This window comes from Alexandromys fortis, unplaced genomic scaffold (assembly GCF_014885135.2).
Source record: "Alexandromys fortis isolate MF-2015 unplaced genomic scaffold, M_Fortis_MF-2015_v1.1 scaffold_300, whole genome shotgun sequence".
NCBI classification, from domain to species: Eukaryota; Metazoa; Chordata; class Mammalia; order Rodentia; family Cricetidae; genus Alexandromys; species Alexandromys fortis.
In genome coordinates this window covers 434,187-460,020 of record NW_026068183.1, presented here as the reverse complement: position 1 = coordinate 460,020, position 25,834 = coordinate 434,187, and the positions used below count along the sequence as shown (strand labels likewise).

General features: G+C 41.4%; 1 protein-coding gene across 5 annotated transcripts in view; it reads left to right on the top strand.

The window, feature by feature from the left end:
* The first annotated feature begins 4,939 nt into the window (after window positions 1-4,939).
* Window positions 4,940-25,834, top strand: part of Phc3 (polyhomeotic homolog 3) — a 70,144-nt gene continuing 49,249 nt past the window's right edge. For 3 of the 5 annotated variants that reach the window (XM_050129251.1, XM_050129250.1, XM_050129255.1), the window contains exons 1-6: window positions 4,940-5,011; window positions 8,657-8,822; window positions 13,377-13,532; window positions 15,764-15,841; window positions 21,710-21,868; window positions 24,033-24,131. In XM_050129251.1, the coding sequence (XP_049985208.1) occupies window positions 4,998-5,011; window positions 8,657-8,822; window positions 13,377-13,532; window positions 15,764-15,841; window positions 21,710-21,868; window positions 24,033-24,131 (672 nt within the window). In that variant the 5' untranslated portion in view covers window positions 4,940-4,997. The remainder of the gene's footprint in view (window positions 5,012-8,656; window positions 8,823-13,376; window positions 13,533-15,763; window positions 15,842-21,709; window positions 21,869-24,032; window positions 24,132-25,834) is intronic. The other 2 variants (XM_050129253.1, XM_050129252.1) reach the window with 1 other exon arrangement.

Genomic DNA, 25,834 nt, shown 5'->3' with positions numbered 1-25,834 from the left:
CTTTTTTTGGATTTTCGAGACAGGGTTTCTCCGTAGCTTTTGGTTCTGTCCTGGAACTAGCTCTTGTAGACCAGGCTGGCCTCGAACTTAGAGAGATCCGCCTGCCTCTGCCTCCCAAGTGCTGGGATTAAAGGCGTGCTCCACCATCGCCCAGCTAATTTATTTATTCTTATTTTATGTGCATTAGTGACTGCATATGTGTCTGTGTGAGCCTGTCAGATCTTGGAGTTCCAGACAGTTGTAAGTGGCCATGTGTTTGCTGGAAATTGAACCCGGTCCTCTGGAAGAGCAGTCAGTGCTCTTAACCATTGAGCTATATCTCCATTCCCTTGGTTTTTGGTTTTCCAACACAGGGTTTCCCTATGTAGTTCTGGCTTTCCTGGAATTTGCTCTGTAAACCAGACTGGTCTCGGACTCAAGATATCCACCTGCCTCTGCCGCCCGAGTGCTGGGATTAAAGGTGTGTATCAATACCGCTCAGTGGGACAGGTGCTTTTTGGTTTGTGGTGAGGTGCAATATCATAGCAGAAGTGTGTAGTGAAGGTCCAGGCTGGGGAGAGTGAGGATAGAGGAGGGGGAAATAAGAGAGTGTTCAAGCATGCCTCTCTCAGGTCGTTGCTAAGAACTCAAGGCTCTGAGGGGGTAGGATGGAAAGACACTGGAGCGTTTCAGCAGCAGTGTCATACTGTGGTTTACGTTCCACCTGGGAGCCACTGTGTGAACAACAGAGCACAGAACAGAAGTTGAAACAGGGTGACCTGCAGGTGCACACTGCTGCGGTCTTGGAGAAAGAGAATGGTAGGTAGCCTGGCTGAGGCTGGTGAACAAGTTTCCCTTCTGCTCATGTGCTAAAATACCCTGACAAAAATCAACCCGTGAAGAAAGGGGTTTCTTTTAGCTAACAAGTCCAGGTTACAGCCTGTCATTATGGGGAAGTCAAGGCAGGTTATCAAACAGCTACTCACACCTATCCACAGCCAAGAGCCAAGAGAAGTTAATGCACACCTGCTTGCTTGCTTGAGCTCAGCTTAGTTTCTCCACTCCCATATAGTTCCAGAGCCCTTGCCTGGGGAATGAGGCCACCCACAGTGGACTGGGTCTTTCCACATCAGTTGATTTAACCCAGCAGCCTACAGACACACCTAAAACAGACAATTTCTTACTGAAGCTCTCTTCCCATGATTTAGGTTGCATCAAGTAGACAATTATGGCTAACTACCATAGTTGGTAACAGTGGAGGCGGTATACAATGACAACTTTGTACTTTGGTGAATTCATTTGTGCCCATGGTGGTGGGGACATAGATGAGCATATCATTTGAAGCTGGGGCTGAATGGATTCCAGGGGTTCACAAATGATGGTACGACAGAAAAAGGACTCAAACTGGCTTCATCCTAAAGTCCCACTTCTCAAACTCTCTGGGATGCTGGTGGAGTGTTAAATGCACACCCATACAGAAAGGCTGAGCAGGAACGGTCCAAGGCATCGTTGAGTGCTTCTTGGGTATTCTCCTACTTGTATTGAGGTCTCATGACAAAATGCCTCTGTAGTGGGTGATGGGTGGTCATGGTCCGAATTCTGCAGTTAACATGGATGTTTGCTCTGTTGGATCACATGACAGCTAAGTGCCCTTGCAGTTTAATGCTCTGTGCCGTCACTATTCAGCACCCGGGGAGATAAAGCCAACAGTGTGTACTGCTACTCACAAGTGTGCAAAGGAAGATAAGACTGGCAAGCGTGTGACTGACAGAGAGGTGGCAGGCTATAGAAACATTTTCAGCTTCTAGATTATTCAATTTAGTAAGTGTTTGGTTATAGTACATTACTGTTAATAAGAGAAAGCAAGTCTATATGCCCTCTTCTAACTTATATAGTGGAATTTTATGCCTCATGCATCCAAATATATAATTGTGCGTCCCTCCCAACTAGTATATAAAACTTTCCAAAGGGTCTTAACCATTTTCAATAGGTCTGAGACAATCTAAAATCATGTTTAAAAATTGCTAACAGATTGAAAAAGAGGAACAGGGACATTGTGAGGCTACTCGGGAAATGTTACTCTCCCTTCCAAGGTTAAGTGTAATTTTCACTCACCCATATCATAATTAAGATGGGTTTGCAGTAAAACTGATTTTCTCAGTGAATGTGTGTGATGGCTATTCTTGGCTGTCAACTTGTCTATGGCTGGAATCACTAAAGTGCTCATGGCACCTGTGAGGGATTTTTTTCTTAACTGAGTCATTTGAGGAGGGAGGACCCACTTTTTTGGTTTTGTTTTTTTGAGACAGGTTTTCCCTGTGTACCTCTGACGGTCCTGGAACTTGCTCTGTAGACCAGGCTGGCTGCCAACTCACAGAGACGCACCTGCTACTGCCTCCTGAGTGCTGGGATTAAAGGCGTGCAAAGGCGTATGCCACCACTGCTCAGTTGGGAGGACTCATTTTAAATCTGGATCTTTTGCAGTGGGAGGAGCCACTTTTAATCTGGGCCACACTTTCTTCTGGTAGCATATATAAAAGACAAGGGAGAGGGACCCTTGATCTTTGCCTGCTTGTCCTCACTCTGGTTGTCAAGTCCATTCCTTTTCTGGCATTAGAGCCTATTTCTTTGGGATTTTGGCATATACTGAAGATCATTTGAGACATCCAGCCTCGTGGACTGAACAACTGCTGGATTCTTGTGCTCTCTGCTGGTAAACAGCATTGTAGGACCACAGCTTGTCAGCCACTCGAATAAAACTCCTTTCTCCTCGCCCCCCCCATCTCTAGAGAGGTGTGTGTGTGTGTGTGTGTGTGTGTGTGTGTGTGTGTGTTTCAGTCTATGAGATTTGTTCATCTAGAGAACCCTGACTAATAGAGATTTTGGTACCAGGATTGCCATTGGGTGTTCAAAGCTTGGCAGCTGTTCTGCGGCCTTGGAAGATAAGAATGTGTGTGAAATGCAGAGGCTGGAGGCCTCCTAGCTTGTGAAGTTCCAGAGGGAAGTTTGAGAGTCGCTGTTGCACAATATGAATTAAGGATCGGTGGTTCTGGTCAACTGAAGAGTCAGCCGTGGCTAACAAGAGAGCAGAACCATTGAAGAAGTGGGGCAATTGACGGCAGTCCCCTGGTGCTGAGAAATTAGCAGGATTAAGAAGAGAGCCACATCATTAAGGTGAAATTTTCTGGGAAGTTTTCCCTCAGAGCCAGCATACAGAGGCTGCGTTCCAGAGGTGACCAAGGTTGTAGCTCTTGCAGACAGCTGACTTTGGTAGTGTAGAAGTCACCCAGGTGGTCCTGGTTTTGAAGACATGATGGGGTCAGGAATAGCAGCTCGGGCTTGGCACTAGGAGAGGCCAGGAGAAGTCATTGGTGAAAATGCAGCCACAGTAACAGTTAAAGGAGTCACACAAGGACGTTGAGGCTTGGTACCATGAAGACAACACAGGAGAGGCTATTGGGGAAAGTGCAGCCCAGTTGCCACAGAGGACCCCAGCATTTTGGGGGTGTCAGTACTATGAGATGACCACCAAAACCAGCGACAGTCCTGGAGCCAGCTAGAACTAGAAGCCTAGCTGTGTGTGCTGTAGAACATGGAGCCAGAGACTTGACCTGAGCCCTTCAGTAGATTGTGAGTGGACTCTGGACATCAGACATTGAGGAATTTACACAGTTGGAGTTTGGTTTTGGTTTGATTTGATTGTAACTTATCCGTGGTTCTTTCTTCTTGAAGTAAGGAAGTATTTAACTTATTTTCGATTTTATGGGAGCCTATTGTTGAGAGAATTAGATTAGAAAAGACTTTGGATTTTAAAAAGAGACTACATTTTTAAATATTTAAATGTTTAAGGGCTGTAGGATGGGACTGTTGACGTTTGTAAAGTTTTCTATTGTGATGTCTTTATGTGTGATCTTGGGCAAGAAAAAGAATGGAATGATTGTGGCTTACCAAGTGATATATGTTTCTGTGTCAGATTGACAAGGGGTCAGTTGTACTGGCTAGTTTTATGTCAACTTGACACAAGCTAGAGTCATTTGAGGGGAGAGAGCCTCCAATGAGGAAATGCCTCCATAAGATCAGGCTGTAGCAAGCCTGCTGGGCATTTTCTTAATTAATGATGCATGTCCAGTCCATTGTGAGTAGGCTGGTGGTCTCGGGTCCTATAAGAAAGCAGGCTGAGCAAACATCCTCCAGGACCTCTGTATCCACTCCTGCCTCCAGGTTCCAATCCATGTTTGAGTTCCTGTCCTGTCCTGATTTCCTTTGACGGTGAACTGTGATGGAAGTGTAAGCCAAAACAACCCTTTCCTCCCGAGGTGCTTTGGGTATGATCCTTCCTCACAGCAACAGCAACCCTGACTGATCCCAGCAAACACGAGATATTATTTATGATCAGAATGCTTCTTTTTCTGTCAAGAACAGAACTATCTGTTACATGCTTCACGGATCTGCGAAGTCAGGTGATGTAAGTGTACGGATGTCTACAAAATCCACTCAGCAGATTAAGACTACTTCGGATACACATATTTAATATTTTACAGTTGTAGTCAATTTTTGGCTTTCTTTTTTTGAGGCAAGGTCTCCCGTTTCATATAGCCCAGACTAGCCTTTCTATATAGCCTAGTATGCCTTTGGATTTTTATAATTTCTCCTGCCTACATTTTCCACGGGTCCCGCCCCACCGGTGCTGGGGATTGAACCCAGGACTTCTTGCAAGTATTTGATCAACTTCTACATTTCCTGCGCTAAGCAGAACTTTTCTATTTCAGTCTCAGACCCTGGCCTCTGGCAAAGATTCTGACTAGAACTAGCGGGTGGCTGCGAAGGACCGCTATCGATCGATCATCGGTAGGGAGACTCGGGCCACTTCGCAGAGAGCTGAGGTGGGAGGGAGACAGCGACTCGCTGGCCTCACGTGACCTTAGGGGCCCCCTGGGCAGCTCGGAGCCCGCCCCTCGGCTCGGGCAAGGGGAAGGGGAGGCGCATGCGCACGCCGTGTTAGTGATGGAGGAGAGAAGATGGCGGAAGCGGAGTGAGTGACTTGCTGGTGACTGATGTCGTAACCGGGGGGCGAGGGAGGGCAGCGACACGTCCCCCCGAGGGAGCTCTCAGGGCCCCGAAGCTGACAGTGCGGGGCTGAGGAGACGCGAGAGTCCCGGCGTGGTGGGGGAGCCTGGGCGGGGGAGGAGGAGGGTGGCAGGTCGGGTCAGCCTCCCCTCGGGCGTGCGTATGGCGCGGTCCGGCCCCGCTGCCGCGCGGCCCTACCCGTGCGGCCACCCTGGGGGCCCGGGCCTGCGGGGTCTCCCCGGACGCGAGCCCTGGGGCGCTCTTCCTGGGCTGTCACCCTGGCCGCGGGCCCCGCCGAGGTGTGTCGGGCTGGGCGGCCGCCGCCAGGCCTCCGCGCTGGCTCCTGCGGCCCGAAGCCGTCCGTCCGTCCGTGCGGCGCGACCGCGGAGCCAGGGGACGGCGGGGGACCGCGGGGAGGCGTCCGGGCGGGCGGCAGCTGCGGCCTCGGCGGCCGAGGCACCGGGCCTTTCCTGGCGGGCCCCTCCGGGCTCGGGCTACAGCGGCGTGCCTCCTCCCTGGAGGGCCGCATTCTTGGGTGGCGCTGTGATGGTATGCTAGGTTAGCGACTCGAAACTTCAGTGGTTCCCGGGTAGGCCTGGGGGGGGGGGGGGGGGGAACAGAGCCGAACGGTGCAGGTATTTCCACGCCAAGCCCAAGCACTTAACCGAAAGTGTTCTTTTGTACCAGGCCTTGAAACGTAACGCGATGATTTTTGGTCATTTGCACTCACCAATGTTTAGAATTAATGTCTAGGTTCTCTGTGACCATTTTTGGTTAGTCAGAACTACTTGCCATCGCGTTTGGGCTTGAGGACACAGCTGAGCAGAATAAGACTTTGAAAGACCAGGGTCTGGGCTGGGATTTTGATGTCGTTGGTACATGGTGCAGACGTGTCATGACAGAGAGTAGTTGGAGTAAGATTTTACCTTACCGCTGATTGTGCGTCATATTGAACAGGTGCCGGATGATACTGTGGTTTGCTGATTAGAAGGCAATTAAAAAAAATAGCAGCGAAGTATAAAAGTGTATGGTTCAACTTACAATAAAAGAAGTAGTGAGAAATCACGCCTCCCCGTTTTTCCCTCCCTTCTGTAAAGTGGATGTTAATTCAGGGGTTGTGGGCTGGAGAATGAGTCTCACTGAGGCCAGCCTGGGCTACATAGTGACAAGCAATGTCCTTGTTACATTCTTGTCAACGATGGGAATGTCACTTGGTTTAAATTTTATTTCTCAGCAGAAAAAGCAGATAAGGAAAGGGGAAACTAGTAAAACCTCCCGTGGGGCTCTGACCCTGCTGTGACAGCTGATGGGTTTCAGTTTGGAGCAACATGGGAAGCCTTTGGGATTGACCTCAGAGGTTCAAGTTTATTAAAACATTTAGTTAGGTGAAACTTTGCACCATAGCATAAATGACATAAGATTGTAATACTGGGGGGAAAAGATTATAAAGTTTGCTACAAATATGTATTTTACTAGCTGTATATAGGAAAGTGAGTTGTATTCTACCACCGCCCCAAATTTTAGAGCAATTATCCATGAAAAAAGATTTTTGTAAAGGTGTAAGAAGTTGAGCTGGGTGGTGGTGGCGGCGCACGCCTTTAATCCCAGCACTTGGGAGGCAGAGGCAGGCGGATCTCTGTGAGTTCAAGGTCAGCCTGGTCTACTAGAGCTAGTGCCAGGACAGGCACCAAAGCTACAGAGAAACCCTGTCTCGAAAAACAAAAACAAACAAACAAAAAAGAAGTTGCTTTTATTGACTACTTCATTTCCTTCAGTGGACTAATCTGTTAGTAAGCTAAACTCTGTACTAGAATTAGTAAGGACAATTTTGTAGACTAATAAAAAAAGCTACTGAGAGCTGTAAAAAAATTAACTTGAAATGTTTAAATGTATGGGTATTTTGCCTGCATATATGTCTCTGCATTACTCCATGGTTTGTGGCTGGCTCCTCAGAGGCCAGCAGAAGGCGTCTGATCCAGGGACTCAGTTTTGGAGGGTTTCATAAGCCTCTGTGTGGGTGCTGAGCATCAACCCAGGCTCTTTTCAAGAACAACTAGTGGTCTTAACCATTGTACCATCTCTTCAGCCCCACTAACTTTTTAATTTTTATTCTTTAATTATTTTTCTTTTTAAGAGTCAGGATCTTGTGTAGCCCAGGTTGGCCATATTTAGCTAAGGATGACCCTCCCTAAATGCTAGAATTACATGTGTGTGTGCCACCATACCAGGTTTCCTGAGACTTTTTAAATAACCGTATGGCACCTACAGTTAAACTAGTGATTTTAAGTCCTTAGGAATCTTCTCTAAAGTATAGCTAAGAATGACTTTGAGGGATGGAGAGATGGTCAGCAGTTAGCATAGGACCCGAGTTCAATTCTTGCACCCACATTGTGGCTTAGAACTGTTCATAACTCCCCATATGCATGTACAGGAGCACACAGACACATATCTTCCCCGTAGACATCCAAGAAGGCATAAATAAGCAAAGAACTCTAATATTGCTTGGTTTCAAATCTATCAAATCTGTGTCCTCTCTCTGTCTCTCTCTGTCTCTGTCTCTCTCTGTCTCTCTGTCTCTCTCTCTCTCTTGAGGCAGAGTCTCTCTGTGTTCTGTGTAGCCCTGGCTGTCCTGGAACTCTGTTTGACGATCAGGATATCCTCGAACTCGCAGAGATCTGCCTGCCTCTGTGCCTCCTGAGAGCTGGGATTAAAGATGTGCACCACCACCTCTGGGCTTCAAATCTATCCTTTTTATTGAAAAATGTTTTCATATAATATATTTTGATTATGTTTTTTCCCTCTCCAATTCCTCCCAGTCTCCCTATCTCCCTACCTACCCAGCTCTGTTCTTTTCCTCTCAGTCTTTTTTTTAAAAAAAAAAACAACCATAAAAACAAAAGCAAAACCCCAGAAACAGCTGGATGGTAGTGGCACGTGCCTGATCCCAGCAGCACTTGGGAGGCAGAGGCAGGTAGATCTCTGAATTTGAGGACAGCCAGGGCTACTCAGAGAAACCTTGTCTTGGGGAATGGGAAGAAAAAAGAAACCCAGAAATATATACCCCCCAATGGCCCACAAAAGCGAAAATCAAAATAAATAACCAAAAGATCAATTCTAGACAAAAATTGCCAAAACAAAGCAAAATGAAGCAAAAGGTCCATAAAAGTTCATTTTGCATTGGCTGACTTCTCCTGGGCATTGGACCTGCCCTGAAGTGTGCCTTGATAGATATATCCAGTGAGACTTCTTGGGAGAAAATTTATTTTCCCATTGCCAATGGGTGTCAATTGCGGATAGCTTCTTGATTAGGACTGGGACCCTGTGTCTACTCGCTTGTCTCTCATATTTGTCCTTTTTCAGTAATACAAACATGAACTTCAATCTAGCCTTGGTCTCAGTTACTGTTCTGAGTCATTTGAATTCCGTTTAGCAGATAATTACTATCAACTATTCTGTGTACGGGAGAAGTACGTTTCCCTTCTATTTGGTGATTGTGTGCTAGCTTTATTAAGACATTTAGACTCTTAACTAATTGTGTTTGTAATGAGTATTCATTAAAGTTCATAAAATAGTGCTTTTTACCAGTACTGATCCTTTGTGTTGTCTGCAGATTTAAGGATCACAGTGCAGCTATGGATAGCGAACCAAACTCTGGAACATCTTCAGTGTCAACAACAGCCAGTAGCACTACCACCACCACTATCACCACTTCCTCCTCTCGAATGCAACAACCGCAGATCTCTGTCTACAGTGGTTCAGACCGACATGCTGTTCAGGTATTTCAGCTATATGCGTGGTGAGGTTAAGACTGAAGATGGTGTACTGTTTTGTTCCTAAGTCAGTTGTATGTGTTGATTCATATCCTAAGATAGAATTGCAAAAGTTCAGTCTGGGAATGCAGCTCAGTGGTTGAGTGCTTGCTAATCTGTGTTTGTTCTCTAGTATTGTCAAAAATCAAGTAAAAGAAAAGAAATAATATTAAGTTTTTAAAAACCAATAAAGGTATTTAATAATTGTACTATTGAGAGGCCTTACATTTATCCATATGAATCTTATAAGATTATGTGTGAGGCAGTGAGGGAGCCAGTATAGGACCAAACTAGACCCTCCGAGTATGGGTGACAGTTGTATGACTAGGGCAGACTGTGGGACCACTGGCAGTGGCTCCAGGATTTATTCCTACTGCTTGTACTAGCTTTTTGGAAAGCCATTCTCTTTGAATGTATACTTTGTACAGCCTAGATGTGGTGGGAAGTGTTGTAATTCGAGCGTCGGGGCTGAGTCCCCAGCACCCCGCCGCCTGGCTAGCTTATGCCCCGAAATAACAACACACAAACTGTATTCATTTAAACACTGCTTGGCCCATTTCTATCTAGCCTCTTCTAGGCTAATTCTCACATATTAATTTAGCCCATTTCTTATCATCTGTGTAGTACTGCTAGGTGCGCTTACCGGGAAGATTCTAGCCTATGTCCATCCTGGATCAGAGCTGCCTGGGAGAGAGGAGCCTGGCGTCTCTGCTTCAGAGAGCAGAGCTGTCAAGTCTGAGCTCACTTCCTCTTCCTCCCAGCATTCTGTTCTGTTTACTCCTCCCACCTATGTTTTAACCTATAAGGGCCAGCCAAGCAGTTTCTTTATTACTTAACCAATGACCTTCCTCCATCAGGGAAGGGCCTTGGTCCTGCCTCAAAGCAATGTGCTAGACTTTGTTGACTCCCTGTGGGAAGCCTTGCCCTCTCTGAGGAGTGGGATGGGGGGGTGAGAGGGGAGGGAAGGTGGAAGGAGCAGGAGGAGGGGAAGGAGTAGGAAAAGGATTTGGCATATAAAATGAGAAAAGGTAGTTTTTTTTTAAAAAAAAAAGATTATGTGTCAGGAAAATTATAATTGAATGTCTTTATGTGCTGCCGTGAGAGTGAAAATATTATGTGTAAGATGTTTAGGATAGCTGCTTTTCTGACTTATTTAATATTTGAGACCACCAGTGATTTAGAGAGAACGTCTCACTTCCAGGCGGTGTAAGAACTCTAAGCAGGACGGCTCTACAGCCTCTTGGTAGAGAGGGAAGAGAATATTTTGAAGATCTTTATGTAGTCACTTAATTGAGAAAGTAAAATTGACTTAGTTGAACTTTATACCAGTAGAGACAATAAAGTATTGTTTTAAAAAAGACACGAGTGTTGCAGTCTGATGGGTTCTTTGTTTGAACTCTGTTTTCATTTTTCTTAATATCTGTGTGTCCTTGGGCAAAAGACGTGATTGTCTCCCTGAGCCCCAGGAAACAGTAAGATGAGGATAACACTGTACTTTTATCAGTTACTGTGAGAATTAAATGAAGCATCTAGAACAGTTTCTAATAAATGACAGTAGTGTCTGTCTGTTGAACAACTTTTTGTGCCAAGCATTTAATGAATGCTTTCCTTATGTGGATTATTTTGTTTAATCCTCAGCAGACCTCTGTACAGTAGGCATTTTACAAATGGGAACACCAGAGTTTCAAATAGGCTAAATAATTACAAATTCACATTGCTGGTAGGTTTTCTGACTTCAGCTTCTGCTTCCATGTTACTTGCCTTCATTTTATAGGATTCTCAGTTGCGTTCTTTAAAGTTGTGTGTTTTTTGTTTGTTTGTTTTGTACTGGGAATCAAAATGTTCTTTAATAGTTGCTTTCTTCATTGTTTATGCTACACTCCTCCCTGTGCTCTGTCCTTCATGGTAGATAGAGGACAGTTTTAGACCTACTCAGCACCGCAGAAATTCAAACTCGAATGCACAGTATGCTTTTAATACCTTCTGTTTTCTCTGTGTGAGTGATATGTGGAAGGATATTATATTGAAGAACATACAGATGGTATGATATTTGACTATGCTGTTTTTTCATTTTTCACTTAAACTGGATAAATTCATGAATGAAATGTTACTGAGCAGGCACTGATAGGTCTCTCAGGAAGCTCAGACTCTAGTTATTACAGACTAGTTACCTCATCTACGATGTCTTCAAAGCCATGTTCATTGACCCAGTTAAGTATCTTCTGTTTTCGTCGTGTGGATTCTCTTTACCCTGGTTCTGTAGAGAGACAGTAAGAATGGTGTGCTGTGCTGTAACCTGCAGTTTCAGTGCTGGGTGTCTGTGGTGCGTAGACTGCTGACACCGGCGGTACTGAGAGAACTGGGCATCAGGCTGCCTGTTCACTGGTTACTCAGTGTGAGTTTGTAGAAATTTGTTATGGAATTAGAAGATCATATGTGGATTTATATGACCAAAGAGAAATACTGTAGGTCTGGGTCATTTAGTGTTTTGTCCATGGTCTTTGGCTATGAGTACTCAGCTAGGAATCTAAGAAGACTTCGTAACAGGAACAGTGTGTAGTTTGAGAGAAATAGGAACACAAATGAACAGTAATTCATGGAAATCTGAGTAAAGGACTTCATAGCTTTATGTCAGCTCTCCTGACTTCCTGTGGGTTATAGTACCTTTGCTCCATGGGTGCTGTGAAACCCTGCTGTAGTGCTGAGATTGGAGCTCTGCTGGTCCAGAGTCACAGTGCGTGTGATGAGGCAGTATGACTTACCTTTTGAACAGATGGGAGGAGGCTTTTCTATTGTCTTTTTAGAATGATTGACCTCTTTGAGTGCTCAGATTTTATACCTATTAATAATCACTGTAATTAATGATTTTTATAAGTTTATTTTTAACAAAATTACTCAATGTTATTAAAAAGATTGGATTTATTTATGTAAGTGTTTTGACTGCATGTGTGTATGTTCACCAAGTGCATGAAGTGCCCATGAAGGCCAGAAGAGGGTGTCCCGTTCTCTAGAACTGGAGCTGTGGATGGTTGAGAGCCACCACATGGGTGCTGGGAACTGAGTCTGGGTCCTTTGGAAGAGCAAGTGTTCTTGACAGTTGAGCCATCGCTCCAGCCCTCTATATATGTTTTTAATGTGTCTGTTTGCCTGCATGTATATATGTGAACCACGTGTGTGCCATTTCCCACCCAAAGATGGTGTCAGGTGCTCTGGAACTGCAGTTATAAGCAGTTGTGAACGACCACATGGTGTTGGGAGCCATACTTAGGTCCTTCACTGAGCCGGGTCCCCAGCTCCAGTAGTTGTTAAAATATTCTTCTGCCAGAGTCCCAGGAGCTGGTGAGATGGCTCAGCAGATAAAGGCATTTGTATTTGAGCCCAGCAGCCTGAGTTTGATTCCTAGAGTCCACATGGTGGAAGGAGAGAACCAGCTTCTGCAAGTATCCTCTGACCTCACGCACACATGCCATGGTACATCAGTACACAAATAAAGAAATACTGTTTTAAAACAAAGATTAAACAGAGAAACCCTGCCTCGAAAAACCAAAAAAAAAAAAAAAAACCAAACAAACAAACAAACAAAAAAAAAACAAAGATTAAGACTAGTCCTATGTGGAAACAAAAAATCAGGTATTTTTTAAAAATTAAAAAATTATTGAGTCTTTTTATACTTGTTTAATTTTATACAATATTTAATATAATTGAAGGACTTTCAGACATGTGTAGAAAAGTTCAAACCAGACACTAATTTTATCATATTTACCTTGTTATTTACTTGAGTATTTTAAGACCAAATGGTATCCTACTCAGTGATTTTCTTCACCTTGAAATATATTGGTACTTTGTATCATATAGCTCTGTATCTGCACTGTATAATAGAGAAGTCACTAGGCATACCTGTAGCAATTTATTAAAACTAAAATTCAAGTTCAGTTGAAAGTTAAACCTACTTCTTTGTTCCAGCCATTTTTATGTACTTGCTGGACGTGTAGCTGGTGGTCATTGCGTTTGTCTGTACTGTTGGTAATGACTGCATGGTGAAAGTGCCCTTTTTATATATGCCCTGAAATCTACCAAGTTGTATTCAGAAAACCTCTAAAACTTAAATTCTTACTACTAGTGTAGGAAGGGTTATTTTTGTAGTCAGTAGTAGTATTCTTTTGGATCTTTGTCCATCTTATAGGTATAACTTAACATATCCCTTTAATTAGTAATTTTTTTGACTACTAATGAGATTTTAAGATTTCATGTATTTTTGCCATTCTATTTTAAGTGAATGATATGGGTAATTTAACCTAGTGATATGTAACAATAGGTAAATGTCTCAATAAGCTTAATGAGTATTAAAATAGTAAAAACTTAAACTGCACTTTTTATCCTGAAGTTTATGGTTAAGCTGATGGTTGATGTGAAGTTTCAATGGTGGAGCCTAGGCTCAGCATGCATAAAACCTCAAAACCAAAGGGGGAAAAGACAGAGATTGAGATGCTGGTTTGACATAGGGTCCTTACCTTATCACAGGTAATTCAACAGGCATTGCATCGCCCCCCCAGCTCGGCTGCTCAGTACCTCCAGCAGATGTACGCGGCTCAGCAACAGCACTTGATGCTGCACACGGCTGCTCTTCAGCAGCAGCATCTCAGCAGCTCCCAGCTCCAGAGCCTCGCTGCTGTCCAGGTGAGAACACAGCGGGCAGTGTGTCAGAGTCACAGCTGGAAGTACATAGGCAGGTGTCCTGTCAGCGTTCTTCACGTCTGTGATTGTTTCCCTAGAGGGGAGGAGAATGGATAGGTTTTGTATGTTGTCTTGTTGTTCTTATCCGAGTTAGATAAATGTTCTGTATATGGTGTACTTTTGTCTCTGAAATTTTAGGGACAACATTGAATACTTAACGTTACATGAATTACATTTTTTTAAATCCAAAAGTAAGCTAGTTTTTTTTCTTTTTGTGTCTGTAGTTTATATTCATTAAAGAATATCAAGTGGAATAAAAGTACAAGAGGAAAATGAAATCAGTCCTATCAGTAACTTAATTTTATCATTAAATGTTTGTGTCTTAAAAACATTTTCGCTAATATTGTACAATTTAAACTTTTTGTGAGATTTAGTTGTTAATCTTAAATCTCAACAAAAAATAATCTTAATTTGCAGAACCTGAAAAAAGATGTTTTTCTGATCGTAGGTATTTTGCTTCTTTTCAATAGTGTACTTTAGATTTTTTTTTCTTTTTTCAAGGACAGTGTCTTCTTACTTATGTAGCCCAGGCTGGCCTCATTCTCATGGAAATCCACTTGCTTCTGCCTCCCAAATGCTGATATTAGAGATGTGTACCACTATGCTAGGCTTCTACAGTAGATTTTTTTTTTGTTATTGTTTTGTTTTGTCTTTTTGAGACATGGTTTCTCTGTGTAGCCCTGGCTGTCCTGGTACTCACTCTGTAGACTAGTCTGACCTCAAACTCACAGAGATCCATCTGCCTGCCTCTGCCTCCAGAGTGCTGGGATTAAAGGCATGCATCACCGTCAACTGGCTTCAGTAGTAGAATTTAGAATACTGTTTTGAATAATACTTATGTATATGATTTAAGAAAATTGAAACCCATTGACTTGCTATAGCTTGAGTTTCTTTTTCTTTCCTTTCCTTTTTTTTTTGAGGCAGGGTTTCTCTGTGTAGCCCTGGCTGCCCTGGAACTTGCTCTGTAGACCAGGCTGGCCTGGAACTAGGGGATCTGCTTGCTTCTTCCTCCTGAGTGCTGGAATTAAAGGCATGCATCACAACTACCTATTTTTATTTCCTTTTTAAATAAAATTATTAGTGGTTTTGGTTTGTTTGAGATTCCCTATGAGTGTGTGATTGTATGTATTTAAATGTGCAATGATTATACCCATGTGTGCACATGTGGAAGCCAGAGCAGGATGCCAGGTATCTTTAGTTTTCTCTCTCTATAGCTCTCCTATCTGTTTGCCTTGAAACAGGGTCTCTCAGGAACCAGAAGCTCACTGTTACAGCTAGGCTACAGCCTGCAGGATCTCCCTGCCTTTGTCCTTCAATACTGGGTTTAAAGGAGTGTAAAGCCATGTCTGGCTTTTTATGTGAATGCTAGGGATTCAAATTCAGTGTCCTTGGGCCACTGTCCTTGAATGCGAGGAATCCAACCCTGCTCCATCTGCAAGAGTAGCTTTCTTAACTATTGAGCCATCTTTCCAGCTCCAGTTTGAGCACTTTTATTTCATGGAATAGACAATAATAATATCTGATGGGAATGGTTTGTTTTCTTCTCTTGGGCTATTTTGCTTCTTTCTTTCCTTCTATCACAGAGTTTGTGAGGTCCAGCTCATTCCCAGGCAAGGAGTCTCAGTAGACACTTGACATAATGAAACATGCTTGGGGCTGACGTTTGTAGGGGGCAATCCTACTTCTAGTACTAACTGCTCAGTGAACTCAGACAACATATGACAATTTACCAACATAGTATACATTATGAAAGTGCAGCTAATAAAGCATGATTAGGGTCTTTGAGATGGCTTAGAAGGTAAAGGCACCTGCTGCTATGCTTGGCAACAGATAGATGTGATGAACTGAGTTTGGTTCCTTGGACCCACATGGTAGAAGTTGTGTTCTGTGAAGCACATGTGTGCAGTAACATAAAACCAATCCATACAGAAGTGTAGAAGTAAGACCAGTCAGTGTGGCATTTGTTTTCACCTTTGTTTTTTTCTTTTAAAAAAAAAAATGACCAGGGTCAAGCCATGTTGAACATAAAATGATTTGTTTCATAGATAGACTTGAGAATTTTTATTGTAGTTTTGTATTATTGTGACTCAAGGAAGAGTTTGTTCCCTCCTCCCCCCAGGAAGTTTTTAGCTTTATGTTTTTACAGACATATTACAATAGTTTTCTTATTCTAGGCAAGCTTGTCCAGTGGAAGGCCAGCTACATCCCCGACAGGAAGTGTCACACAGCAGTCAAGTATGTCCCAGACATCTGTAAGTATTCTAAAATTTCTCTTAGATTTAAAATTTTTAATTATTGTTTTGCAAAAGTAAACTTATTAGTCATGAGGCTGTTGTTTAATTAACGAGTGCCTGGAAATGGGAGTAATAGGTTGGAGATAGAACTTTTGAAAATCTGAGGTTTTAAAAAAAGGCTTATTTTTCCAGGCAGTTGTGGCATATACCTGAAAACCCAAAGCTCTGGAGGCAGAGGCAGGTGGATCTATGTGAATTCACAAGGCCAGGCTGACCTACAGAGTGAATTCCAGGACAGCCAGGGCTACACAGAGAAACCCTGTCTCAAACAACAACAAGCATTTTTTTCTATGACTTTATGTGTGAGGTACTTACAGAAACTGTGATTCCAAGTGAATAAAATTTTTTTTTTGTTTTTCGAGACAGGGTTCCCCTGTGTAACAGTCTTAGCTGTCTTAGAACTATCTCTTGTAGATCAGGCTGGCCTCGAACTCACAGAGATTTACCTGCCTCTGCTTCCTGAGTGCCGGGATTAAAGGCATGTGCTACTTCTTCCTGGCCGTGAATATACTTTTTTTTTTTTAACGCTTAACTTTTTTTATGTTTTCTTTTTTTTATTGATATTTATTGAGCTTTATATTTTTCTCTGCTCCCTTCCCTGCTTCTCCCCTCCTCCCTTAAACCCTCCTCCAAGGTCCCCATGCTCCCAATTTACTTACTAGATCTTGTCTTTTTCTACTTTCTACTTCCCATGTAGATTAGATCTATGTAAGTCTCTGTTAATATCCTCATTGTGGTCTAAATTCTCTGGAATTGTGGTTTGTAGGCTGGCTTTCTTTGCTTTATGTTTAAAAATCACCTATGAGTGAGTACATGTGATAGTTGTCTTTCTGTGTCTGAGTTACCTCACTCAAAATAATGTTTTCTAGCTCCATCCATTTTCCTGCAAAATTCAAGATGTCATTATTTTTTTCTGCTGTGTAGTAGTTCTCCATATGTAAATGCACCACATTTTCCTTATCCATTCTTTGATCAAGGGTCATTTAGGTTGTTTCCAGGTTCTGGCTATGACAAACAATGCTGCTATGAACATAGTTGAGCACATGTACTTGTGGCATGATTGAGCATCCTTTGGATATATACCTAAAAGTGGTATTGCTGGATCTTGAGGAAGCTTGTTTCCTAATTTTCTGAGAAGTCGCCACACTGACATCCAAAGGGGTTATACCAGCTTGCAATTCCACCAGCAATGCAGAAGTGTTCCCTTTTCCCCACATCCTCTCCAGCATAAGTTGTCATCAGTGTTTTTGATCTTGGCCACGTGAATATACTTTTAAATGGCATAATGATACTTGTCCTAAGATAGCACTGTACTATGGAGTATGCCAAAACTGAATGGCTTGTTGGGTACAAGAAGTATGAAGGGAGAATAGCTGTCTTGTTTGTTTTGTTTATTGTTTTGGCTAGCTAGCTCTCCCACAGGTGATTTGACCAGAAGCATATTACAATGGCTAAGTAGCTTACAAAACTTGGTTCAACAGTAGAAGAGACATGTAGTTGAATTTTTCTCTGGATTGTCAGCTCCCAAATAACAACACAGGGACTTATTAATTATGAAAGCTTGACCTTATCTTAGGTTTGTCCCACTAGCTCTTATTGCTTAAATTAACTCATTTTTTTAGTCTATGTTTTGTTATGTGACTTTTATCTCTCACCCATTTTGTGTATCTAACTTGTTCTGTAGTGTCTTTAGTGCGCCTAGATTCAACTCCTCCCTCTCTCTGTAGGGAAGTACTCCTGTACCTCCTGTCCAGCTATTGGCCATCCAGCTCTTTAATTAAACCAGTCATAGCAATAATGTATCTTTACCCATTGTGCACATATCCCACAACAGAGACAGATGTGGTATCAGAAGTAATAATTAGCAATGAATTATTAGGTGACAGTCTACTCATGTTCTTGGTGATCTCCTTCCCCTCTGACTCTTTCAGTCTTTTCTCCCCCTTGTCCATGGGGTTTCCTGGTATAGGCCTCTGCACCTGCTCCCTTCTGCTGCTGGAGAAAGACTCTGATGAAGACTGAACAAGGAGTATAGCAGAATATCATTAGGAATCATTTCGTTGCTTCTGTGGTTGGGTTTTTTTTTTTTTTTTTTAAATCATTCGTGTTTAGTTCTTCCTCAGTAACCAGTCTCTTGTTCCTGGCCATCTAGGCAGTGTGGGGTAGGAGCTCCCTCCTGTGGCATGGACCTCAAGTTAAACCAGACATTGGCCGCCCACTCCCACAAATTCTGAGCACATCTAGCAGGCAGGGCAGATTGTTTGTGGAGGGTTTTGTGATGTTGTGATCATATTCCATTTTAATTTTTGAGACAAGGTTTCTAATTGAAACTGAGCTCCCTGCCTGCCTCAGAATGGCTATCCAGCAAGTCCCAGGGATCCTCCTGTCTCTGCCTTCCCAGAGCTGAGATTATAGATGTGTGTGTGTTCCACCTTATCTGTTGGTACTGGAACCAACATCCTTGTGCGACAGGCACTTTACTGAATCTCTCCAGCCTGTGTTCAGTACTTTTTAATGCTGCTGTGCTGTCAGCCACAGTATTGGGTACCAATGATACAAGTAAGCAGTCAAAGGCTATTATGGTGGGCATTCTGTTTGACAGGCTGTTTTCTGATGCCTTACTTGTAGTGAGCACATTGGTGATAAACTTGAATCCTTAATATGCCTGAAAATTTCTAATTCATACCTTTTGTAATTATTTTAACAAGGGTATTGTATTAGTACTTTTCAGGAAATTTGAAAACAAGGATGATTGTTTTCAGAATTTTAGTTATTAAGCCTAAAAGTGTAACTTGATCATAGAGTACTTGCCTAGCATGCCAGACTGCTAGGACTGAAAACAGACATCTACTTCGTTACAAACAGATACAGAAGTAGCAAGGATCAGACCTGGGGGTAGACAGGGAAAAGGCCAAGGAGCTGTGACACACTGAAAGGACAAAAGTCATCCTCTACTGGCCCTAGCAAGATAGATTATGTGAACCTAGCAAAGAATTTCAGATAGCTGCTTTGAGGAAGCTGAAAACTTTAAATACAGAAACCAATTCAGAGATTTCATCAGAGATAGTTAACAGATTAAAATTTAAAACAAAAAATCCCACACAAGTCCTGGAACTGAAAAATACATTGAAGAAGAATGAAAGAAAAAAACGAACCCAACATCAAGAGTAAAACTAACCAAGCAAAACAAGTATCTGTGGACTTCAAAGACAGATAACTTGAAAATGCAGCCTGGGTTATAGCCTGTGATCTCCAGGAATGCCTTAGCCCTAGACTGGAACCTTCTGATTGTTGTGGCTGATGCAGCACTAACCTCTGTAGCCCCCACCTCTGCTCCTGAGGTTTGTATGCAATTCAAGTCTTTGCAGGCAACTAAATTTCAGTTCATATCACAGAGTTTATGAATCCTATGTAGGGCAAGGGCAGGTTGAAAGATTTAGTCAGTGGGTACTAGTCTAGAATTAGGGTTTTTAGGGGTCGGAGAGTCTGTCTGGGGCTGGGAAGGGGTAAAGGGTTTCTTCTCTTCAGCAGCGTTTTTTCTTACTGTGCCATGACCGTCTCCTGTGTGTCACACCTGGGTCTCATGAAGGGAGTTTCATGTGCAGATACTTCAGGTTGACGTTTCCCTGATAGAATATTGCTGAAGAGCCCTGCTTCACCGTTTTATTCCATCAAATGCTAATGTATGAGATTATATTAGGGGACTATGCAGGGAGTGTGAATTTGGATTTTATACCCACACATGGTAAACCCCTGAAATTTTGAATCTCTTAGATGCCTCCCTCCACTCTTCCAGTATATCAGGACAGGTGTAACAACTTCCTAGCTGCTTCTCAGCACACATGAGTGGAACTTTTCACATATTGATCAGCCTTTCTCAGAATCTTGTTTCAAAATAGAGATTTCACTTCCAGCTTTACCGTATAATAGACCAACGTGGACATTCCATCTTTGTATGCTTAATAAACCTAGAGGTGCGTTGGTGTCATTTGTTGCTACATGTCTGGGTTTGCATTTCTGACTGACCCCTGGACATTTGCCTTCCCTGCTCTCTTGTGCATTTCAACTGCGTTCTCATTTTCATGTCAGTTTGAACATTTCAGAGTATCTTTGAGCACATGAATGTGTATTCACTTCCTGAATCAGAAGTCTAGTAAGCTATTTCTTAATTTTGTTCTCTACTTTGTTCCACAAAAATGATTTAAGGTGAGGTTGAATTATGTTATTCTCTGAAGTTGTTTAAGAGTGGGTGGTACATGAACAGAAATGACTTGGAAAGACGAGAAAGGATGTATGTATCTCTCTTTTCCCTGTTTCTCCACCTACCTCTTTCCACTTCCCCTTCACAGATCCAAGCAAGTTGACAGTTTCTAATGTATTTTCCAGGGCTCTGTTAGTCTATGCACTTTTTATTTTTGAGCTAGGATCTTATTATGTAGCTCATGCTGGCCAGGAACTTGAGTGCAGCTTAGTTCAGACTCACCATGAACTAGCAGGTCTTCTGTCTCAGCCTTTCTAGCTCTGCATTACAAGCTTGTGTCACCCATTCAGCGACATACTAATTTTATTTATTTATTTATTTATTTTAGCCCAGATCTCATGTTCCCCAGGTTGACCTGGCACTTAATCATCAGTAGCCCAGGGCTGGCTGTTAATCCATAAGCCTCCTGCCTTAGCCTCTTGAGTGCTGGATTACATGAGGCATAAATCACTACCTCTGCTTGCTAACTTGCTAAGTATTTCCTTTTTCTTCTCCCTCCCTCCCTCCCTCCCTCCCTCCCTGTCTGCCTGCCTGCCTGCCTTTCTTCCTTTCTTTCTTTCTTCCTTTCTTTCTTTCTTTCTTTCTTTCTTTCTTTCTTTCTTTCTTTCTTTCTTTCTTTCTTTCTTTCTTTCTTTCTTTCTTTCTGCTTTTTGAGACAAGGTCTCTCTGTAACAGCTCTGGCTGGCCTGGAACTTGCTTTGTAGACTAGGTTGGCCTCGAACTCACAAAGATCTGCTTGCCTCTGCCTCCTGAGTGCTGGTATTAAAGACATGTGCAACCACTGTCTGGCTTCTAATTAATTCTTTTTTTTTTTTTTTTTTTGATTTTTNTTCGAGATAGTGTTTCTCTGTAGCTTTTGGTTCCTGTCCTGGAACTAGCTCTTCTAGACCAGGCTGGCCTCGAACTCACAGAGATTCGCCTGCCTCTGCCTCCTGAGTGCTGGGATTAAAGGCGTGCGCCACCACTGCCCGGCTCTAATTAATTCTTAAGCATGAGTTTAAACTTTAAAATGTTGATACATTAATTTCATAGCTAATATTCAGGATTTTTCCATCTGTTTAACAGATAGCAATTATATTTTCTTCTGTTTTCAGAACCTTTAAGTTAAAACATTACAGTAATTATACGTTACCCACATGTTTTTCATATATGAATGAATTATTTGTGTTTTAATTTTTGTTCACTTCAGAAGCTCCTCAAAATATGACAGTGTGACAAAACAATGTATTACAATTAGAACTTTAAAGTCACTCTGTGTAATATTAAAGTAATTGACATTATCCCTAGTTTTGGGAGAGGTAGTAGTAAAGCCATTTTTAAGTTGCTAGAAGTCTTCCTGAAATGTGGATGTGTTTGAAAGTTGTTCCAGTTAGTAAGTAGTCTGTGGTGTGTGTTTGCATGCAGTCTGTGCTTGTATGCAAATTGATGCCCAAAATGAAGGGCTCTGTCGAAGATCAAAGCCTATCCTTGAGGTTTCTACCATTGATTGTCTTGCTTCAGCTTCCTGAAGTTGAGAATATGGAGGCAAAACATGGAAGCATGACCTGTTACGTTTTCTTCCTTAGATCAACCTCTCCACTTCTCCTACACCTGCTCAGTTGATGAGTCGCTCCCAGGCTTCCAGTTCCACCAGTGGCAGTATTACCCAACAGACTATGTTACTAGGGAGTACCTCTCCTACCTTGACTGCCAGCCAAGCTCAAATGTATCTCCGAGCTCAGATGGTAAGATTTAAGATGCCAGCTCTTCAGTATCTGAGGACTGGAGAGTTCCAATGCTTTTGGATTTGATGCAATAAGGCATTTTTAATACTTAAGCAGTATTTATCAAGTGACTGTGTGTGTACGTGTGTGTATGTGTGTATGCTCAGCCTTTGAACACTTATAAATATGCATAAAAGTTCCACTGTGAATTAATAGGTCTTCTTGGTAACAATATTTTTTAATACTGGTACTGATTTTAAAACCTTTTTTTATATTTTGAGATCTCTACAATTGAAGAGCTTTTTATTACTGATGCCATCTTACAGTTTTATTATTTACAGTGTTATATAAATCAATTATTCTGCTGACATTGATGATTTGAGGAAATAGTTAGAAATATTAAAAACTTAGTTTTCAATGATAAGTAAGAATTTATGTCCAAGGACCTTCTTAAATCTGGATTGGAGTTCTGATAGTTTTTCAGATAATTCATAGCTTTGGTTATTACAGTCTCAAATTCTGTAAGGTTGCATTCTTATGTTTACTTCAGCTTTTATTTTTATTAATATAGGAATGTTAATTGATAATTTTATAATTAGATACCTACTGATTTCCTGATTTTATTGTTGACATTTTTAAAGACATGTAGACATTGGCTGACATAATTTTGTACAGTTAAGCAAATGTTTTAATATATATCTTTTTATTTATATAATATATATACATATATATATATATATACATATATATATACCTAATTAGTTAGTTAGTTAATTTTGCAGTATCAGGGATTAAAACCAGGGCATCATGATGACTAGACAAGCATCTTATCAATACTCACTATCTTCGGCCTCCTTAGTATGCAGATTTTGACCAATGAACTGATTATATATCTGATCCCTATTCATTGAAAATTAGAAAGCAAGTTTTCAGTCTTATTTTTGGCAGGAAGTGATGATGTGACACAACTTTTATTCACAAATTGTAAATATCACCTCTTCTGGATTACTTTTCTCTCATGAAATTGTCTTTAATAATATGATTTGAACCATTTGAAATATTTTTGTTTTGTTTTGATGATTTTGACCTTTAAAATGGGCAATTCATATGACTCAAACAAGAAAATCTTCGTTTTTGGGTGGAGTGCTTTTAGGCTGGTTGCATGCACCAAAAGTAAGAAAATTTGTTGGTGAATTTACATAGATTCAGTAAGTAAATGAGAAAAGAATTCAAATGTAAAAGGGTTTAGAGGAAAATAAGGGGTTCAGGAAATGAGGGGGGATGGTAAATAGGAGCAGGGGATAGTGAATATGATGGCCATGTATGTGCACGCATGAAAATCACAGTGCAACCCAGTATTGTATTTAATACATACTGTAAATGTTCAAGGTTAGAAAAGTTCCCTAATTGATTATTTTAGTTTAAATAGCAGGAAGGTAGCAAGTACTTCTTGAAATGACTTTAAAAATAGTGTTTCCACACTTTAAAGCCTATCATTATTTACTAAATCCAGTTAGATTGAGTAGATTGTATTGTCTTAGAAATTAGCGGTACTTGTTTAATATTAAAAGTTTGAAAACAAGATGGTGATGTATGGATTGTTTTTCTCTTTTGTTGTTATGGGGTGAAGGCCTTTGGTTGCTCCTCTGTTTTAACATTCGAGCATTTATATTTAGAACAAATCGCCCTTTACAAACAAGGTTAACATCAAGAGCAACCTTACTTGTCCTACGATCGGTCCCTTGTAGCTGAGAAACATCGTAGTATGTGGCACTGTTAATGTGTGGACTGAAGAGACTTTTTGGTGTTTCTTTGCCTGTTTCTTACCAAAATTAATCTGTATCCTAGTGCAGTTTTATTTTCATTTCCATCTTAGGAATCCTGAGGTAGTAGTTTTTAGTTGGGACAGAATTTGGTTTGAGGATCTCATCTCACCAAAACACATTCTTTTCTTTGAGTAGTTTTCCCCTACTCTCAGAATTGTGAGCGATTTCAAAGGTGTTGGTGACTTTTTGAGCTCTGTGATCACAACTTTGTTGTCGTGTGAAGCCTTTTGCTTAGGAGGTAGTCCTGACTGCACTGTCTCTCTGTCACAAAGTTCAGTCTCTTGCCTGCTTGCTACACACTGTGTGTGGGACATGTTCTTTAGTCTTAGGGTGTTATTTTTGGTTTTCTGTCTGTACAGCTGATTTTCACACCCGCTACCACTGTGGCTGCTGTGCAGTCTGACATTCCTGTTGTCTCGTCGTCATCGTCACCCTCCTGTCAGTCTGCAGCTGCTCAGGTGAGATTGTGTATCACAGTGTGGTACTGGAGGTCTGGGTTTCTCTCAGTGGAAAGGCGGTCACTGCATTCGTGTTTCAGCTCCTCTGCTTCAGAGTGCATTGCCATGCCTTTCAGGTGAAGTTCATAAAGCACTGAGAGCTCCAAGAGCATGCTTGTTTTGTAGAAATGACATATAATCAAACAGATTTAGATTATTAGGTGTTGATTCATCAAGATTAACACGAGTTTTATTATTGACACAGTATTTTTAGTTTTGCTGTCTACCAGATTTCTTTCTTACATGAGGTATATTCTTTTTTGTAGATTTCCTTTGCAAGTAGTTACATAAACGTCAAAGTAGATGATAATTTTAAGTTTAAAAATGAGTTAAATCAGGCAAATTTGAAGTTAAAAACATAAGTAGAGTATTACTTTATTTGGTACTATGGAAAAAAATGAAACTTCTCTCTTATTCAAAAAGTAAACTAAAAGTAGTATGTAGGCCTAAAGGTAAAAATAAAAAATTTAATCTTCCAGGAGAAAGCAGGATAGCATCTTTGCAAGTCTAGGGTGGGCAAGACTTCTTAGGGCACAAAAAAGATGAACTAGAAACAAAAATAAGTGATAAATTGGACTTAAACTAAAAATTATTCTTTAAAGAGACATTACAAAATGAGTATCTAGGATACAAGCTGAGAGAAACTATTCTCAATATATGTATCTGACCAATGATTGTACCTAGAATATAAAAAAATGCTTATAGTTTAGTAATGGATCATGATATCAGTTAAAAATGGAAACAATATTTGAAGAGATAGTTCACACAAAACTCTAACTATATAGGCCAGGTATGGTGATGCATGCCTTTAATCCTGGCACTTAGGAGGCAGAGGTAATAGATCTCTGTGAGTTTGCGGCCAGCCTGGTCTATGTAGTGAGTTTCAGGACAGTCAGAAGTACAAACAAACAAAAAGACAGTATATAAAAGGCCAGTGAGCACAAGATAAAAATGTCCAACATCATAGATCATAGTGATCATCGTCATACATCCATCTGGGTGGCTGAGATGAAGACTGACACTGTACAATAGATTTTAATGGCTAAGTATTCTAATGCTGAATGTACAAACAGATGGTGTTATAGTCATCAGTGGAATAGTGCTCAGAGGGGAAAAGAGCAAACCACTAGTACATCTCATAAGCATGGCTAGCAAATGAAACTAGACACAATAAGTATGTCCTCTGTGATTCTGTAGTTTTAAAATTCCAGAATCAGAAAAACCCTCCATAGTGAAAAAATTAGGTTAATAGAGGTAGGAAAAATTGACTAGGAGGGATGTTCAGTGTGGTGGTTGGATGTTCAGTGTGTTGGTTCCATACCTTTTTCTTTTTTTGTTTGTTTGTTTTGTTTTGACTTTTTTCGAGACAGGGTTTGCTGTGGCTTTGGAGCCTGTCCTGGAACTCATTTTGTAGACCAGGCTGGCCTCGAACTCACAGAAATCTGCCTGCCTCTGCCTCCGAGTGCTGGGATTAAAGGCATGCGCCACCACTGCTGGCTCTGATTCCATAACTTTTGACCTACTGTCAAAACTTATAGAATAGTTGCATCTTATTGTAAGTCATATCTCAGTAAATGTCATAGTGATCATTTAGATTGAATAAACTTTAAGTTAAAATAATTGAATAGACTGTTGCTTTATGTGGTACTATTTTGTTGTTTTTT